General features: G+C 44.1%; 1 protein-coding gene across 4 annotated transcripts in view; it reads left to right on the top strand.

Annotated features, from left to right (window-relative positions):
• The window catches only part of REEP1 (receptor accessory protein 1), a 69,218-nt gene that overhangs the window by 38,594 nt on the left and 12,650 nt on the right, over positions 1–17,974 (top strand). For 2 of the 4 annotated variants that reach the window (XM_028702202.2, XM_028702200.2), the window contains 4 exons: positions 1,748–1,868; positions 3,786–3,899; positions 9,891–10,077; positions 15,289–15,324. In XM_028702202.2, coding sequence (XP_028558035.2) covers positions 1,748–1,868; positions 3,786–3,899; positions 9,891–10,077; positions 15,289–15,324 — 458 coding nt within the window. The remainder of the gene's footprint in view (positions 1–1,747; positions 1,869–3,785; positions 3,900–9,890; positions 10,078–15,288; positions 15,325–17,974) is intronic. The other 2 variants (XM_028702201.2, XM_077917501.1) reach the window with 1 other exon arrangement.

A 17,974-nucleotide genomic window follows, 5' to 3' on the forward strand; every position in this document is an offset into this window, starting at 1 on the left:
GAGAAATGGTGCTGTGAGGAACCTCGTTTTGTTGTTATTTGAGTGGGGATGGAGAACAATATGAAGAGATGACTGAACTTTTGAGATCAGTTAAGGGATTCTTGTTGGGAAGCGGGTGGCGCTGTGGGTTAAACCACAGAGCCTAGGACTTGCCGATCAGAAGGTCGGCGGTTCAAATCCCCGCAACTGGGTAAGCGCCCATTGCTCAGTCCCTGCTCCTGCCAACCTAGCAGTTTGACAGCACGTCAAAGTGCAAGTAGATAAATAGGTACCGCTCCGGTGGGAAGGTAAACGGCATTTCCGTGCGCTGCTCTGGTTGGCCAGAAGCGGCTTAGTCATGCTGGCCACATGACCCAGAAGCTGTACGCCGGCTCCCTCAGCCAATAAAGCGAGATGAGCGCCGCAACCCCAGAGTCGGCCACGACTGGACCTAATGGTCAGGGGTCCCTTTACCCTTTACCTTTAAGGGATTCTTGATTTGTCTAACAGAGTTAAAGATATTAGCAAAGGGGAGGGGGAAGGGGAGAAACTTCTAAAACAGGGATGACCAACCTTTCTTCAGGCAGTGGCCACGTTGACCAATGGACAACCCTCCATCAACCACGTGGGCATGGCTGAAGCGTGAAAATGGGTGCAGCCAAAACATAATAATAGGCAACATGGAAACCATAGTTCTCAAAGCTGCCTTCTGAAAGGCTTTCTTATAAGCTGTTTTACACTATTTTAAATCCTTTTTGGGTATCCGTCACTAAATTCAGATTTTAAAAGGACAGGGTTTTTTTTGGGGGGGGGGCCTTGGTGGAGCACAGTTCGTGGGTTAGCCACCCCTGCTACAAATGCATTTGGTCCCATCAGCAATTGGCCACGTAAAACAACAACCGTAATGCTGCCTTTGAAAGGAACAGGTCAGCACTTTTTCATCAAGTATCAATGCAGCTATCCAAGAAACTCACTGGCAATATATCCTCCTCTAGTTCCTGGCTCTCTCTCTCTCTCTCTCGATTAAGTGGAAGGATGGTTGCACCAAAATGTAACTTGGCACTCCAAGATTATTATTTTTAAAGTAATGCTACCATATTTCAAGACCAATGTAATATACTCCTATTTTTGACCTTTAAAGACCTTCACGGCCTAGGACTCTCGTACCTACGGGACCGCCTCTCCCGGTATGCCCCACAGAGGACCTTAATAAATAGCAACACCCTAGTGGTCCCGGGCCCTAAGGAAGTTAGATTAGCCTCAACCAGAGCCAGGGCCTTTTCAACACTGGCTCCAGCCTGGTGGAACGCTCTGTCCAGGGCCCTGCGGGATCTGCTTTCTTTCCGCAGGGCCTGTAAGACAGAGTTGTTCCACCTGGCCTTTGGCTTAGAATCAGTTTGACTCCCTACCCCTCTTTCTTTCTTTATTCCTTTCTCCTCCTGTGATGAGACTGCATTTTAAAGTTTTAATGTTGTATTTTAATCTTGTTTTTAAGTTGTATTTCAATCAACTTGTTTTATTATTGGTTGTTAGCTGCCCTGAGCCCAGTCTTGGCTGGGGAGAGCAGGGCATAAATAATAATAATAATAATAATAATAATAATAATAATAATAATAATAATAATGTATATCTATATCTCTATATCTAATGTGCTAGATTTTCATTCTGGATTATGCTCTGATTGTCAAGAGTGTTGATTCTTAAATGTTGGAGGAGGCCTAAATGTACAACTTCCTGTGGGTAAATATGCTCTTTTCTTTTCCTTCAGGTTCCCATTTTATTACGAACTCAAAATAGCTTTTGTAGCTTGGCTGCTGTCTCCTTACACAAAGGGCTCCAGCCTCCTGTATAGGAAATTTGTGCACCCCACACTGTCCTCGAAAGAAAAGGTAATTGCAACTGTTTCTCACTACTGTAGTTGGGGGTAGTGATTATTGCAGAAGAACAATTTAGGCTACAATTCCATCCATACTTATCTTGGAGTAAGCTCAATTGGGCTTGTTTCTGAGTAGATATGTCTAGGGCATGTCATTTTCATGTAATATTTCAATATTCTGCTATTCTCTCTTGATAAGGTGGTTCTTTCACCTCAGTCAGATTTTTGCATCTGTTTGTGTTGCTTTGCAAAGCTCAGAGCTGCTGAATCCAAAACTACTCGTTTCTCACAAATTACTATAAACATCGTTACTGAAAAAATTGTCCCTACTGAGATGAGGAAATGATGGTCAAATGTACCTGGAGCTATTGGACTTAAACACTTTCAGGTGGTCTGGTAGCTTGGTTTCTAATAAAAATAAAGTATCCACATATTGTTTTATTAGTTTAACAAATGTACAGGCCACCATTCAAAATTTCTCCATGGCAGCCATTTAATAGAATTAAAAACCACATAAAATAACATAATTATAATCATAATAACAGTAATAACATATTTCAGATCCTTGTATATCATTAATTAGTTTCGATATATCACAGCCAATCGGTAAAGCTGTAAAGAGCTTAAGGCCAGGATAGCTCAAAGACCAGCTCATTTCCTATGAACCAGCCCATAGACTGAAATTCTCTTTTAAGGTCTTGTTATATGTTCCACCACCAAAAGAGGTTCATTTGGTGGGAATCTGACTGGCTTTGTCTTGGCTATGGACTTCCCTCCCAAAGGAGGTGCAACTAGCTCCATCCTTTGTGACATGCAAGGCAGGTGGTAAAAACATCATTATTCCTTGTGGCTTTCAGTATGATTGGAGATTTTCAATTCTGCTTTTGTTTATTTTGATGTTTTAGTCATAGTTTTTGTCACCTGAAGGTGTTTGGTTTGGCTTTATTCTTTTATGTAAACCGCTCTGGGCCCTTAATTTTTTATTTATTTATAAATAAGCAAACAGCTTGGTAGACGTATCAGCTTCGCCTCCAGGGCAGGTGCCAAAACCTCTTCCTCAAGATAGGCTATAAGATTGCTCCTTCTCAGACTGGGCCTCAGCCAGGCTTGGGAGAATGCAAAGCCCCAGAGGTAGCCTTCTGATTTACCTGTATCTATACAGGCCCCAGGGACGCTTGTGGCGCTGTGGGTTAAACCACAGAGCCTAGGACTTGCCGATCAGAAGGTCGGCGGTTCGAATCCCTGCAACGGGGTGAGCTCCCGTTGCTCGGTCCCTGCTCCTGCCAACCTAACAGTTCGAAAGCACGTCAAAGTGCAAGTAGATCAATAGGTACCGCTCCGGCGGGAAGGTAAACGGCCTTTCCGTGCGCTACTCTGGTTTGCCAGAAGTGGCTTAGTCATGCTGGCCACATGACCCGGAAGCTGTACGCCGGCTCTCTCGGCCAATAAAACGAGATGAGCGCCGCAACCCCAGAGTCGGTCACAACTGCACCTAATGGTCAGGGGTCCCTTTACTCATGGTCAGATTATTGGCAAACTTTTTTTAAAGCTGCATTTAAAGTGTGTCGTTTCTAATGCTTACAACATATGGAAAACATGAATGAGGAGAGGTGAATTCTTTCTCATCTTCCCTTTTCCACACTCTGTTGCTTCAACAGCAGAGAGGGAGAAAAGAAGGTAGATTCGGCTCCCCTCACCTGCACACCCTTTTGCATATAAAAATCCCTCAACACTTTGCGTAGTAACTGGGGAGACACATGAATAAACAAGCATGGCTGCCCTTCTTGCAAGTGGTTCGACCCAGAATTGTCTCTGAAGGTGTCTGAGGACAGAGAATGAATGCAAAAGTACTTTGGAGGAGCCTCGAGGCGAAATCCCTTTTGATTGTGTTTTTATTTTATTTATATATATTTTTTGTCTTCCATGATAGGAAATAGATGACTGCCTAGTCCAAGCAAAAGATCGAAGCTATGATGCCCTGGTGCATTTTGGGAAGCGGGGGCTAAATGTTGCAGCCACAGCTGCTGTGATGGCAGCTTCCAAGGTAACCAGTGGGATAACGAAGGATACAGTGGTTGTGTTAACATCACAAGTCTATGTTCCTAGCCAGTGGCAATCAGTGCCTGAGACATAACGCTCAGGGCAGAATGCTCTTAATTCTTTAACTTTTTATGTACAGACCTCTTGTGACTAATAAACAGAGCAAGACTATAGAAATCTGGAATTGCACAATCTTGGCACCACCTGCACTATTTCAAGCAGGATTATACCACTTTATAATCAGTCACGGCTTCCCCCAAAGGAATCCTGGGAAATTCAGTTTGTTAAGGACGCTGAGAGGAAGCCCCCTTTCCCCTCACAGTGCTACAACTCCAAAAATTACCTGGGAAGAGGGTTTTATTGTTAAACCACACTGGGAATTGTAACTCTGTGAGGTGAACAGAAGTCTTCTAACAATTATCAGTACCTTTCAGAAACTGCACTTCCCAAGATTCTTTGAGGGAAGTGATGGCTATTTACAAACATCCCAGAGTCTCATTCAGACTTCTACTGACTTGTCCTTTTGGATAACTGGCAGCAAATGAGTTTACTGGGCTCAGAATTTATAAAGAGATATTTTACAGAATGTAGCCCAAATGGTACACAAATCCAACCGAGAAACACTTGGTTCTTTCAGAAACTGGAATCGATCATATGAACTCTTGTCTAACAATACTGGAGTATTAGTTACTTGATACAACTGAATTATTTTATTAAGATTCACTTATTGCACGTATTTATTAGTAATGACCTCTTACAATTATTGCAATTAAATATGATGCAACTGTGGTCCATTAAAATGGTCACCTGCTGGCATAAAGGAGAGTCTCCTCTTAATATGGCCACTTTGTCCCTTTGGCAAAGGGTGTTCATGCTTTCAAGTTATGAAACCTCAGGAAACATTAGTTTTAGCCTGAGATGTGGTGCTCTTTCTCGTCAATATTGTCAATGTAAAACAGAGAGACACTGTCACACCGAACAAGCATTCTAGGCAAGGTTGCTTTTGTCATTTTGATTTGCAGACTCTGCAAATGCAAAAAATTAATCTGAAGAATTTATGATATGAGGTAGAGGGCCTAAGGGTTTGATATATATCAGGGTGGGGAGCATTTTTTCAGGCAGAGAGCCACATTCCTTTCTGGGCAACCTTCTGGAGGCCACATGGCAGTGGTGGGTGGAGCCATAGTTGACAGTGAGAGGATCAACGAATGTAAACTTTGACTAGTAGGCTAGCCAATGAAGAGTGTGGCTTGGGGAGTCTTGAGGGTCACATATCGTAGGTCTTGAGAGCTGCTTTTGGCCCCTGAGCTTGAGATCACATTCATCCGGTGCTATACCAGCTGCACTGGCTCCCGGTGGAGTACAGGATCAGGTTTAAGGAGCTGGTTTTAACCTTTAAGGCCCTATACGGCCTAGGACCCTCGTACCTACGGGACCGCCTCTCCTAGTATGTCCCACAGAGGAACTTACGATCTGCAAACAAAAACATCTTGGAGGTCCCAGGCCACAGAGAGGTTAGGCTGGCCTCAACCAGAGCCAGGGCTTTTTCGGCTGTGGCTCCGATTTGGTGGAACGCTCTGCCACAAGAAATTAGGACCCTGCGGGACTTGACATCTTTCTGCAGGGCCTGCAAGACAGAGCTGTTCCGCCAAGCCTTTGGCCAGAGCACAGCCTGACTCCCTCCTCTGGCAATCTTCACAGAACGCTACCCAATGGTTGCCATCAATTTGATTTGAAGTAATTTTTTAATGAAATGATTTTAAAATCTTGTCTTATTTTATTGTTGTTAGCCGCCCTGAGCCCGGCTTCAGCTGGGGAGGGCGGGATATAAAGAAATTTTTATTATTATTATTTATTATTATCCCTGTTAATAGATTCGCCACTTGACACTGTGTTTAAGCTTTTTGTGAATTGTTACGAAGTGGAATTATGCTTTCCTATACGGAAACAGTTTGAAATTCTGGCCACTTCCAGGTTGCCACTATTTTGCGGGTGGGATTCAGTGGCATACTGGCAAATTCAGGTTGCACAGTCAAAGTGGATTTGGCCCACCTACTCCCTCCCCTGAAATGTGACTTCTTGTAGTAAAGAATGGGAGAGGAAAATGCACTGAAAATTCTGTGGTGATACTAGTTTGATGTGACATCTTACAACATCCCTGCGAACAAGGTGCTTCCCTCCCTTGCTGCCTGTGTCACCCCACTGCCGCCGCCAGAGAAGCTGCACAGACATTGGCACCGATTTCAGGTGAGGTCTCAAGAAATCGGGTGATTTCAGTGAGATCTCGCCTGAAATTGGTGGTGGTGCCAGTGCCGCTTCTCTGCCAGATGTGGAGGCGGCAGGATGTCCACGGGGGCACCGCCTTGAGGGCTTCCTCCACTAGAGGCAGTGGCTTCACCCAACCTAATGGCTGTGCTGGCCTTGCCTGTAAATAAACCAGAGTGGCTTCTCAATAAACAGGTCACCTGAAAGTGACCTGAGTCGGTTAGTGTTTGCAAATGCCTGAAGGTCCTTAAGTACTGTAAGTAGATATAAAGAGGTGGAGTCTCCAGTGTATTACGTTCAGCATTACTCTAAACCAGGCGTAGGCAAACTCGGCCTTCCAGATGTTTTGGGACTACAACTCCCATCATCCCTAGCTAGCAGGACCAGTGGTCAGGGATGATGGGAATTGTAGTCCCAAAAACATCTGGAGGGCCGAATTTGCCTATGCCTGCTCTAAACATTCTAGTGGACTACAGATAATATTAGGCCAAGAAAATCCGAGTGCAGAGCTACGCCACTGCCACACGAGCAACAGAACCTGGAATGATAGCAGCAAGATCACCCACAGTCTCTTAGCACCAAAGTCCACCTGTGACTTCGTTCACCTTTGCTGTGGAGTATTCTCAGAATTTCTCTGTGTCGTCATGTGTTGCCACAATGGGGTCTCTTTTTCACCTGCCAGATCTCCCAGCTCCTTCAGTTTCTCTTGTATTTGGACCTGAAAGAAGGGCAGGTAACCCTGTCAGTGTTTCTGTTAACTGCTAAACTAACCACCATGATTGGAAAATGTAGCATTTATTGCGTGTTGAGTCCCACAGTGCCACCCCAAAAAATTCACACTTCACACTTCAATTTTTTGTTTAAGGTTTTTGGCATAATTTTTGGCCACAACTTTATTCAATACAAAAATTGTGAGTGGTTGCTTAGGCATTGGTTATGACTATCTGTCCTTGCCCCCAAAGGACAGAGCTGGCACTTCCGGACACCACCAGAAGCCAGCGTGGGAAACAAGTATTGGGTGAGAAATGAGGCTGGGAATCAATCCAACACTTCTCACCCTCATGTTCCGGTGGGGCTTGCACGGCCCAAGCCCGGCTCCACGGACAGGACGAAAGAATGGCAAGCCCCTGGATTCCTTTAACGGAATTCCCTTTCCGCATCATTTGGAGGGATAGGCACTTACCCCTCCAAGAACCAATTAACCAATGCCTAACCGCCAACCTTACAAGTTGTGACGATTTGCTACGTAGTAGGCAAAAACCAAATGGCACCAGCCAATCAGCCAGATGGCAAAATTCCTACTAGGCCCCCGCACCAAGGCGGACGACCCCATGACAGGCAATAGCAAGGTCAATGAAACCATAAACCACCCTATAAAAGGGAGGGGGGGCGGGTGATCCGGTGCAAAACGGCCAAGAGGCCGTCCCATCGTCCAGCTCCTATATTTATATCCTCTGACCCCTCCTCCGAATTGCAACACTCAAAAATCCCCAGCAACCCAATTAACCCTATAAGAGTTTGGGTTCTAACAAATTTGCCTAGTCATGCGACAGTGGCCTGTTCCCCCAACCGCAACACGTGCTCTCTGCTAGTGAGAACACGCTTTACTAAACAACAACAACAACAACAAAAAAAGTGTTGTGGTTACTATTGGGACTAACTTACAGAGTACTGACTTTGGCTTAGTTTCCCTTCTGTGGCTTTTGTGTATTCAGCTTTAAAGTCTAACTCGGGTTTTACTAGCAAAAGCAAACCATTACTTCTATTCTGATCCAAAATACAGAGCTGGGGACAGCTTTCAATGTATGGCAAGAAGATCCATTAGAAATATTAGCTTACATTTAATTGTCTGTTGTCAAAGATGGTAATGTTCATTCTTCAACCCAGCCAAGGGTGCATTCCACATACAGTGGTACCTTGGTTTAGAAACTTAATCCGTTCCGGAAGTCTGTTCTTAAACCAAAGCGTTCTTAAACCAAGGCGTGCTTTCCCATAGCAGCAGGGAACTCAATTTACAAATGGAACGCACTCAACAGGAAGCGGAACATGTTCTGCTTCCAAGGCAAAGTTCACAAACCAAAACACCTACTTCCGGGTTTGCAGCGTTCTTAATCCAAGATGTTCATAAACTAAGCTGTTCTTAAACCAAGGTGCCACTGTATTTGATTTCCCAGGAGCACATGTGACTTAAGAAGAAATTCAAGTTTCATGAAGGTTTCCCTACTGAAGTGACTTCAGTACTGGGAGATTCAAGCATGGATTAAACTCAACAAGGAAGGAAGCCCTTACTTCACCTTGTGCTAAACACTGCATTTTTGGTTGGGGCCTCTGAGGACAATCCACCAGCAAGTTCTTTTGCAGAAGCCCCATTCAGTGCAGTGCCTGTTTTATAGGAGATTGCATAGAAATATATATATATATGCTATATTGTGCCTTTTGTGTTTTGTATCTGGTTTTAATCACAGTACCTTCAATGATCTTTGTTTAACATCAGATATCTTTTTTAATCCAAACTAAAATGTTAATCTAGATAAAAACACAGATCCAGAGGAAAAGAAGAGAGAGAAAAGATGGAGGTAGAGAGAGATAGAAAAAGAATTGAAAGAGATTTTTAAAAAATGAAGTTAAGAAACTGAAGAACTTCTGATTCTTCATCTGGCAGCTATATATAAACATTATTCAACTCATTCACTCCAATATAACACCCAGCAAGACTACTTTATGTAAACCAACATTATCTTCAACCTTCAAACCCAAATGTCATTAATTCATTTTCTTTTACACGCAAAATTCTATGAGAGGTTTCCAATCTTTAGTAAATATTAACAATGGCTTTTCTCTGAGTAAACATACCAATTTCACTATATCAGCTAAGCCCAATAATTTTAATAACCATTCCTCCATAGTTGACAATTAGTCTTTCAATCTTTGTGCATATTAAAATCTCACTGCTGTAATCATATATTGGAACACAACCATCTTTAGAGGTACCCCTAAAAAAATCACACCTCTGAATGCTGCACAAAATTTGGGCTGAATACTTTAACCCAGCACTAATATGGCAAAGAGTTAAGTACTATCCCAGGCATAAGGAAAAATAAGTCCTGAGGAAGATGATGTTGCTTTGTACAGCAACCCTCTCAGAACTGAAACTAAAGAAATTTCAGACACCTATTTCAGATGACAAAGAGTTTTGCACACCTTGAAAACATGCTGTTTTTCAGGAACAGCCTGGTAAGATAAGAAAAAGATTCAGAAGGCATCTGTGCCTGTTGGAATAATAAAGAGGAATTCATTGAACATGTTTTATGTTACCTTTTCAATTTTACCGTATTTTTTGCTCTATAAGGCTCACTTTTTCCCTCCTAAAAAGTAAGGGGAAATGTGTGTGCGTCTTATGGAGCGAATGCAGGCTGCGCAGCTATTCCAGAAGCCAGAACAGCAAGAGGGATTGCTGCTTTCACTGCGCAACGATCCCTCTTGCTGTTCTGGCTTCTGAGATTCAGGATATTTTTTTTCTTGTTTTCCTCCTCCAAAAACTAGGTGCGTCTTGTGGTCTGGTGCGTCTTATAGAGCGAAAAATATGGTAATCCAGGAAAAAATGGTCTGTCTCAGTGTAAGTCTGTATGTTGCTGATAGATTGATTGTCCTCTTCATGTTCTGAAGTTGTGCAGAAATGCAATAAATTAATCGCTTAAGGTACTCCGTGTCTCTTTGTCTGTTTTCATAGGGCCAGGGCGCTCTGTCGGAGAGGCTCCGCAGCTTCAGCATGCAAGATCTCACCACAATTAGGGGAGAGAGCAGCAGCAGCACTGTGAGTCCGCCACCTCCTGCCCCCTCAGTTTCAGCGCGGACAAGTAGCAAGCAGAGTCACCCCAAAACGTCCAAAAGTGCATCAGAAAGTATTGGACGCTCAGGTCAGTGCAAGAGTTGATTTCCCCCCTCTCTGCATCGGTTACCTAAAAGGAGCAAGAATTAAGCATGAGAACTGTAGAAGACTCCCCACATATCTCTGGTCTTTACCAAGGGTTTGAACTTTTTGCGTGGCAGCCCCTTCACCGTAGAGCTGCTTGCCAATAGAGGTTCCACAAGAGTCCTCCCTGTTTGTATTTAGATGCCCCATACACACACACACACGAGGGATGCGGGTGGCGCTGTGGGTTAAACCACAGAGCCTAGGACTTGCTGATCGGAAGGTCGGCGGTTCGAATCCCCACAACGGGGTGAGCTCCTGTTGCTCGGTCCCTGCTCCTGCCAACCTAGCAGTTCAAAAGCACGTCAAAGTGAAAGTAGATAACTAGGTATCACTCCGGCGGGAAGGTAAACGGCACTTCCATGCGCTGCTCTGGTTCGCCAGAAGAGGCTTAGTCATGCTGGCCACATGACCCGGAAGCTGTACGCTGGCTCCCTCGGCCTATAGAGCGAGATGAGCGCTGCAACCCCAGAGTTGTCCCCGACTGGACCTAACGGTCAGGGGTCCCTTTACCTTTACCTTATACACATACACACACACCGCACACATATACCTATACCTGTACCCATACACACACACCCTCTGTTTGTCAGACAGGCCTTTCAAACCTGAGATTCTTTGCCAAACAGCTTTCCATTGATACACCTGCCATTTTTCAATGGTTTCCCCTGGTTTTCGGGTTGGGATGTTTTAGCTGAATTGTGATGTTTTTGTCAGAATTTTAAAGACTGGAATAAAGTGGACCTAGAAAGTGCAATCTCCTACCATATTCACCTCTAGCACTGCCATCCTCCCCCTTTTCTACCCATTAACTGAAGACCCAAACTGTTCTCAGATATTAACTTTTGTAGTAAGTCCAAATAACATGTTTCCATTTTTACATTGTCATTCATTCCATTGGTTGTTGTTGTTTTTTTTTTTGGGTGGAGGGGGGCCTCGATGTTACCTACTACATAGTTGGGTACAGTATTATTGCTGCCACGAACGATGTTGGGATTTTTATGTTTGCAAAATGCAAAAATTGTTTAGTTGGATAATATTGTATTGGAGAGACATAAGGAAACTCTGTGTTTCAAATGGAATCTGTCAGTCGTCACCCTAGAATCTAGGGCATGGTTATAGGACTGAGGTGACCATTTGAGCAACTGCCACTTAAAATCTAATTCAATTAGAATTAATAAAAAGTAACTTTAGACTTTGATATTTGCATGTTTGCTGTTGCACATTGACTTACCCTGTCTTATCACAAAATTTCACTCTATGGGCTTGCAGCCATCTATTTCAGTATGCACTTAGCAGATCCGTAAGGGCTAGGGGGATGCAGTGTCGGGCCTCTGCCTCCTCTTCTATATTTATCATGTTCAGGAGACCTACCAAAGTAATAAATTTAATCTGGTCCAAGAAATAACATGCTCACCTGCTCTTTCTAAAATGTTATCACTGTTGTTCTGGGTCGGTTAGGGCTTCTGCTGCAGCAGAGCTGCCCTGAGATGTGCAGGTGAAGGGCGGTATACAAATTTTAAAAATAATACTAATATAATGATTCATATAGTGCCCACATTGTGCTTAGGGTGGTTCAGAAGTTTCTTTTTGCGTGGCGAGTTCCCGCCCCCCACCAAGGATAAATAAAGACACCAGACACCAGAATTAAGGTTAAATGGGTGAATTAGGCCACAACTTTATTGAATTCAGGAATGAGAGGCATTGGCTTAGGCATTGGTCCTATCGACTATCCGGCTCCAGCCCATTTGCTGGAGACACGGGAAGGGTTAGCACCATAGAGGGGGAGTCTCCTGCTGAGGCACGTCAACTGGGGGCTAGCCGGCAAAAGAGGGCGAGCCCTGGCCGCGCCGGCCCTAAATAGGGCAGGCCACGCCCCCCAGCCACCCGATTGGCTGGCTTTGTGGACGACGCGGCCGGGATTCCCCTGCTCTCGCGGGGTCTGAAAACCAGCTCACGTGGGGTGGGCGTGAAGCCCGCAACCCCACCTCCTGGCCAGGTCCGGAAGTGGCTTTGCCCAGAGACATCTCAACTGAAGAACTCCAGTTGCTGTGGACTGAAGAACTTGGGGATAAGGGTTGCTTTCTCTGTCCCTGGAATGAAAAGGAGCCGATGGTTTTGTGTTTGTAATGCAAGTTGCATTGGGCAAAACTACATGTAAATGGCACTTGATTTGCTAAATCCAGTATTTAGCAAGTCTAACGGTGACCTGAGTTGCAAAACCAAATTTACGGTGAAGCACCTAGTAATTTTAGGCACTCAGAATGTGACAAAGATGCTGACAAAACACAGACAAGTAGAATATACTCAATACTGTGCAGTAGTGACAAGCTCCCTGATATCCAGAAGTAGATTTAAAAAGTCACTGTCACTCCCCTTCCCTGGGTAGTAATCTATCTGAAGCCACAATAATTGGCTGACCAGGCTCATTGCAGCTGTCTTTCTGCCTTTAAAGGGAGTGTTAAATGTACAAAGCAACTGCATACAGGGTGCATTCAAGTACATCTGTAAACAAGACTAAGTTTCACTCAGAGCAGACCAACTGCAATTAATGGACATGACTGTTAGGTCCATTAATTGCATTGGATTTGCTCCGAGTAAATTTATAATAATAATAATTTTATTATTTATGCCCTGCCCATCTGACTGGCCTGCCCCAGCCACTCTGGGTGGCTTCCAGCATATATAAAAACATGATAAAATGTTAAACAATAAAAGAACCTTCCCCTATACTTGGTTGAATACTGTGTTTCCGAACTCTGTGGAGTGAACCCCACCTTAACAGTGCGTTGGCCATGTGTACTTATCAGGGATTTGAATGCTGATTCAGTCATTCTGTTTTGCTTTTTTGCTCCTGCCATGCTCTCTGCATCCCCTGAATGTTTATTCATTTGAATGTTCAGCTGTCGGTTTTGTTTTCTTAAAGAAAAGAAAGAAAAGGGAAATCCATCTTTTTAAAAAATTGCCAAACAACATGTGGAATAAGCAGAGGTGGAGGGTTTGTGGCATTGCTGGGGCCAGCCAGTCAGCTCATCCCTAGTGATGAAATGGTTTGTCCTTCTCGGTCCTGTGGTGGATATTCTTCTACAGCAGGCCTAGGCAAACTTGGTCCTCCAGATGTTTTGGGACTACAACTCCCATCACCCCTGACCACTGGTCCTCTTACCTAGGGATGATGGGAGTTGTAGTCCCAAAACATCTGGCGGGCCGAGTTTGCCTATGCCTGTTCTACAGCAGCCTGACTGCTCAGCTAATGCACGCTTTATATGGAGCCCAGGTTAACATTCAGAGGGAATAGATGCAGTGGGCTGTGAAATATTGTGCGATGATATCAATCTTCACATATCAACGCAGGCCACGTTTTATTATCTGTATGGGCAGGCAAAGATGAGCACACACAGCCTGTGCGCAGCACATTGCACTATAAGCAGCTCATACTATAGGCGCATGCATTGTTCCTATCACATACATACAAAATAGGTTATCTCTCCATATTATCTCACATTCTCCATAAGAGTAAATAGATAATAACCAGAAGCCTGTATCAAAAGAGTTAGCTGATTGAAGCATATGAATGGGTGGTGTCAGTTTGCTTGCACAGTGGGACTTTCAGTTTCTTTTCGGCCCTGCTCCGGCCCCCAAAATCTGATTCTTTAATGCCTCAGTTTTGTTACTTGCTGTAAAAAAAGAAAGAAAGATGGCTTTAACAAACAACTGCATTTTTTCTGGTATCCTGAGCAGACTTCTCTGAAGTATCCGGTGATGTAAAAAAATAATACCTGTGTGTGAGATAACATACACAAAGACTGCTTGTCAATGCCTTCAGCATAATCAAATGGTTATAATGTTGGGTAAAATAGATACTCAAGCAAGCCTTGCAGTTTGTGAAAGCACAATTATAGTTTTATCAATTAGGTGTGCAGTGCGGTACTCAGGGGGTCAATGAGCTTTATAGAGGCTTGCAGAATGAATTTCTGGGTGTGCTTTATTTTTGTGGCCGAATGGATGATAGAATTTGCCAGGGACTCTTCAATCAGCCTTGGGCAACCCGCTCCTTCTCCAGTTTGTTTTATTTGTGAATTGGTAATAATAATACCCATTGGCCTGCCCCACTTTGATAATTAATGAGATAATAATTGTATGAGTACTTTGTTGCCTTCTGACAAATAGCATCCTATGTGTGTGCACTTAACTATTTCCACTGTTAATTACAGTGGTGCCTCGCAAGACGAAATTAATTCGTTCCGCAAGTTTTTCCTTCTTGCGAGTTTTTCGTCTTGCGAAGCACGGTTTCCCATAGGAATGCATTGAAAATCAATCAATGCGTTCCTATGGAAACCGCCTTCAGACCAGGTCCGGGGACAGTCTGTCCCCCGACCTCTTCTGAACGCTGGGGGGGGGGGACAAGGGCTTTTCTTCCCACCCCCAGCATTTTAAAAAAACCCGGGACAGCGGAGGACTTCTCCGCTGTCCGGGGCGATTTTAAAATGCTGGCGGGCGGCAGCGAAGCCTCCGCTGCCGCCCGCCAGCATTTTAAAAAACCCCGGGACAGCGGAGGACTTCTCCGCTGTCCCGGGGCGATTTAAAAGCCCCCGGGAAGGCAGGCAGGGGGGAGCAAAGACTTTTGCCCCCCGCCGGCCTTCAGAAGAGGTCCTGGACCTCTTCTGAAGGCCGGCGGGGGGCAAAAGTCTTTGCTCCCCCCCGCCTGCCTTCAAAAGGCGTCCGGGATAGCGGAGAAACAAAGGCTGGCGGCGGGAGGAGGTGTCCCCGCCCTGCCGCCAGGCTTCGGAGGAGGTCCGAGGACAGTGGGGAAGATGCGCTGCGCTTCCCCGCTGTCCCGGAGATTTCCCTATGGGCTTTCGTCTTGCGAAGGAAGCCCATAGGGAAATTCGTTTTGCGAAGCGCCTCCAAAACGGAAAACCCTTTCGTCTAGCGGGTTTTCCGTCTTGCGAGGCGTTCGTCTTGCGGGGCACCACTGTACATGGGGCAGATGCTATGTATCCGTCTCTTATGTAGTTGAGTATATAAATGGAGCATAGCTTAACCTTATCTGTTCTTCGGCCTCCAAAATGGCTTGGGGGGAAATGAACTTAAGTGCTTTACCACCCCTCCCATCTCGGCATGATAAGCTCTTAATATATGGCTCCTTTTCCAGCGTGTGCATGTTGTTCGGTTTGCCGCATTGTCCAAGGTGAGTACTGGATTCCTCTTCTGAAATCCATGCGCCCTTTGTGAAACCTTAGTTCCCATTCCTTGCAGTTGCTGTGCCCTAACTGGGGGTTTTATTACTGACAACCAAATTTAAAATGTATGCACCTTAATGCATGTGGTTTTAATCGGTGCCCTTTGCAATGAGCTGTGTGCCTTGCCGAGACTTCGGAGTGTTGTAATTGTGTAAGCATTGTACAGAAAAATGGGGTTGTTTCATAAGGTATTTTAACACTGATGTTTAGTATGTGCTTTGCTTTAATTCCCGCTGAAGGAAGGATTACTCAGATTATCAGGTGCCATCACAAAGTCAGGGCTGGCTTGAATTTGGACGGTTCAATATTAGCTTTAGATTTTGCAGCCTCTTTCAGATTGATCCAGTCACAAAAACGGCCCCTGATAGCATGTGCAACATGTGCATCAAGGCGCTTGTTTGCAAAGGTTTCCAATGTTTCAAAATCCACTGTAGGACACAACCTTTATTGGGATGAAACAAGATGTCACAAAATAGTGAGCAAGCTTTCATCTTCTCCAGAACTCTTCCTCGGGCTGGATGTTAAACAAATTGTGTATGTAAGGGGGGAGGCTGTCTTGCTGTTAAAGTCATATATCTGCATCTGCGTACACACAATACCTTTTAAAGCACAGTCTTTCCCTCAAAGAATTCTGGGCACCGTAGTTCACTGGCACAGTGAAGGGGCCTAGATTAGGCCAGTTGGCATCAAGGATTGGAATCAATCCCCCAGTTTAAGGGGTTTCTGCTGGCTACTGTTGGCAGTGATACTGGCGCCAGTACCTTCTAAGTAAGGAAGAAAGAAGGCAGCGATGATTCCTGTTCCAAAGTAACCATCACAATCAGCACTGCTTCTGTTCCGCTGCAGTTCAGTTTCTGCCAAACACTGTGTTATTCATCTCGCTGTCCACTGATATAAGTTGCGTGACTTGCATGATATGTTGTGTAACTATTTACATAACTTGCTTAACATACGTTCATTTCAATGTAAAGGAAGCACTGAAAACATTTAAAAACAAAACGAAAAAACACCCCAGTCTCTAGTAATGTACCGTTTGCAGACTTAAAAAGAACAACGATGTGAATGAATGCCAGTTGCATTTGCCTGACTGATTTCTGTTCCTGACCGCAGATGAATACACAGACCACAGAAATTTCTGCTTCCTTTTTTGTTATTGTTGGAATTCCTATTTTCGTCTGACTACCATTTGGGTGGGCACATTGGGCGACTCCTCACTGGAGGCATTTGGCTAAGCTATGTGAGAGCTCTGTGTGTTTGAATGGAATGGGTAAGCGTGTGTTTCTTGGTGTTGATATAAAAGTGTGGGGTTTTTTGTGTGGGTTTGTTTTTGTGTCTGCAAGTACCGTATTTTTCGCTCTATAAGACCAGACCATAAGACGCACCTAGTTTTTGGAGGAGGAAAGCAAGAAAAAAAATATCCTGAATCTCAGAAGCCAGAACAACAAGAGGGATCGCTGCGCAGCGAAAGCAGCGATCCCTCTTGCTGTTCTGGCTTCTGGGATAGCTGCACAGCCTGCATTCACTCCATAAGACGCACACACATTTCCCCTTACTTTTTAGGAGGGGAAAAGTGAGTCTTATAGAGCAAAAAATACGGTAGGTGGTAAATATTCTAGGCACTTGATTCCTTGAAATGAGCTAAATTAGTTGTCATAATATGCATAATTTCCCTTGGTGTTCTACTTTGCATTGATATTGAGTTCCCTTCCATGTATCCTCTTGGTCTGCGACTTGGTTCTCTGCCTTGCATGACTTGCTTTGCATGAGTTTGAGTTCTTTGCCATGGATTCACTGCCTGTTCTTTGGAATGGAAGCTCTTGGTCTCAGTGGCACCCACCTGTAAAATGGTATCAAGGGACTTGTGCAAGCACATGTGTAATTTAAAGAGTTTACTGCTGAGCTGCACACTTTCACATTCCTAGGCTCTGCCCCTGAAGCTCGCCTCGATACTAGAATTTTCCATCTTTGCTCTTGCTTTTTGAAACAGGATGCCAAATGTGATGGACCTTGGTCTAATTCAGCAAGGCCATTATAAACGAGAAGCGTTGCAAAGGCTTCAGGAGGAATGATTAGATTAAATAAGGGCTGGAAAGTGAATCTGGGATTTAGCTCACATCAGTAGTGATTTTAGGAAGAGCTGCTCCAGTGGGAAAGTATTGGAAACCATTGCGCATTATAGCTGATGATTACTTCTGGATATAATCTGAATGAATATTCAGTTTAGGAATCCGTTTTTCAGAGTTCACTTGTGGCAGATATTAAGAAAATGGCCCAGCAATGTCCAAATGGACACCACCAGATTATAATATAAGAATGAGCAGCTATAAGCCCAATGGTAAATCTGGATCCCATCCATTGTTGTTAAAAGCCATTATATTTGAGACAAAACTTAGACAAGATTCATTTATGGGGAAGCAAATAGAAATATGATGACATCATTTCCAAACTTCTTTAGCCTTAAAATACTTTAGTGTTTGCTTAGTTTGTTTTGTCTAGAAACTAGTAAAGAGAAAAGATATTGTTGATAATTACGTAAAAGGGGTAACAGATTTTTTTAAAAAAACAGTACCATCTCTGTTTCTTAAGTAAAAACCACTT

The sequence above is a fragment of the Podarcis muralis genome, chromosome 13, assembly GCF_964188315.1.
Source record: "Podarcis muralis chromosome 13, rPodMur119.hap1.1, whole genome shotgun sequence".
Taxonomy (NCBI): domain Eukaryota; kingdom Metazoa; phylum Chordata; class Lepidosauria; order Squamata; family Lacertidae; genus Podarcis; species Podarcis muralis.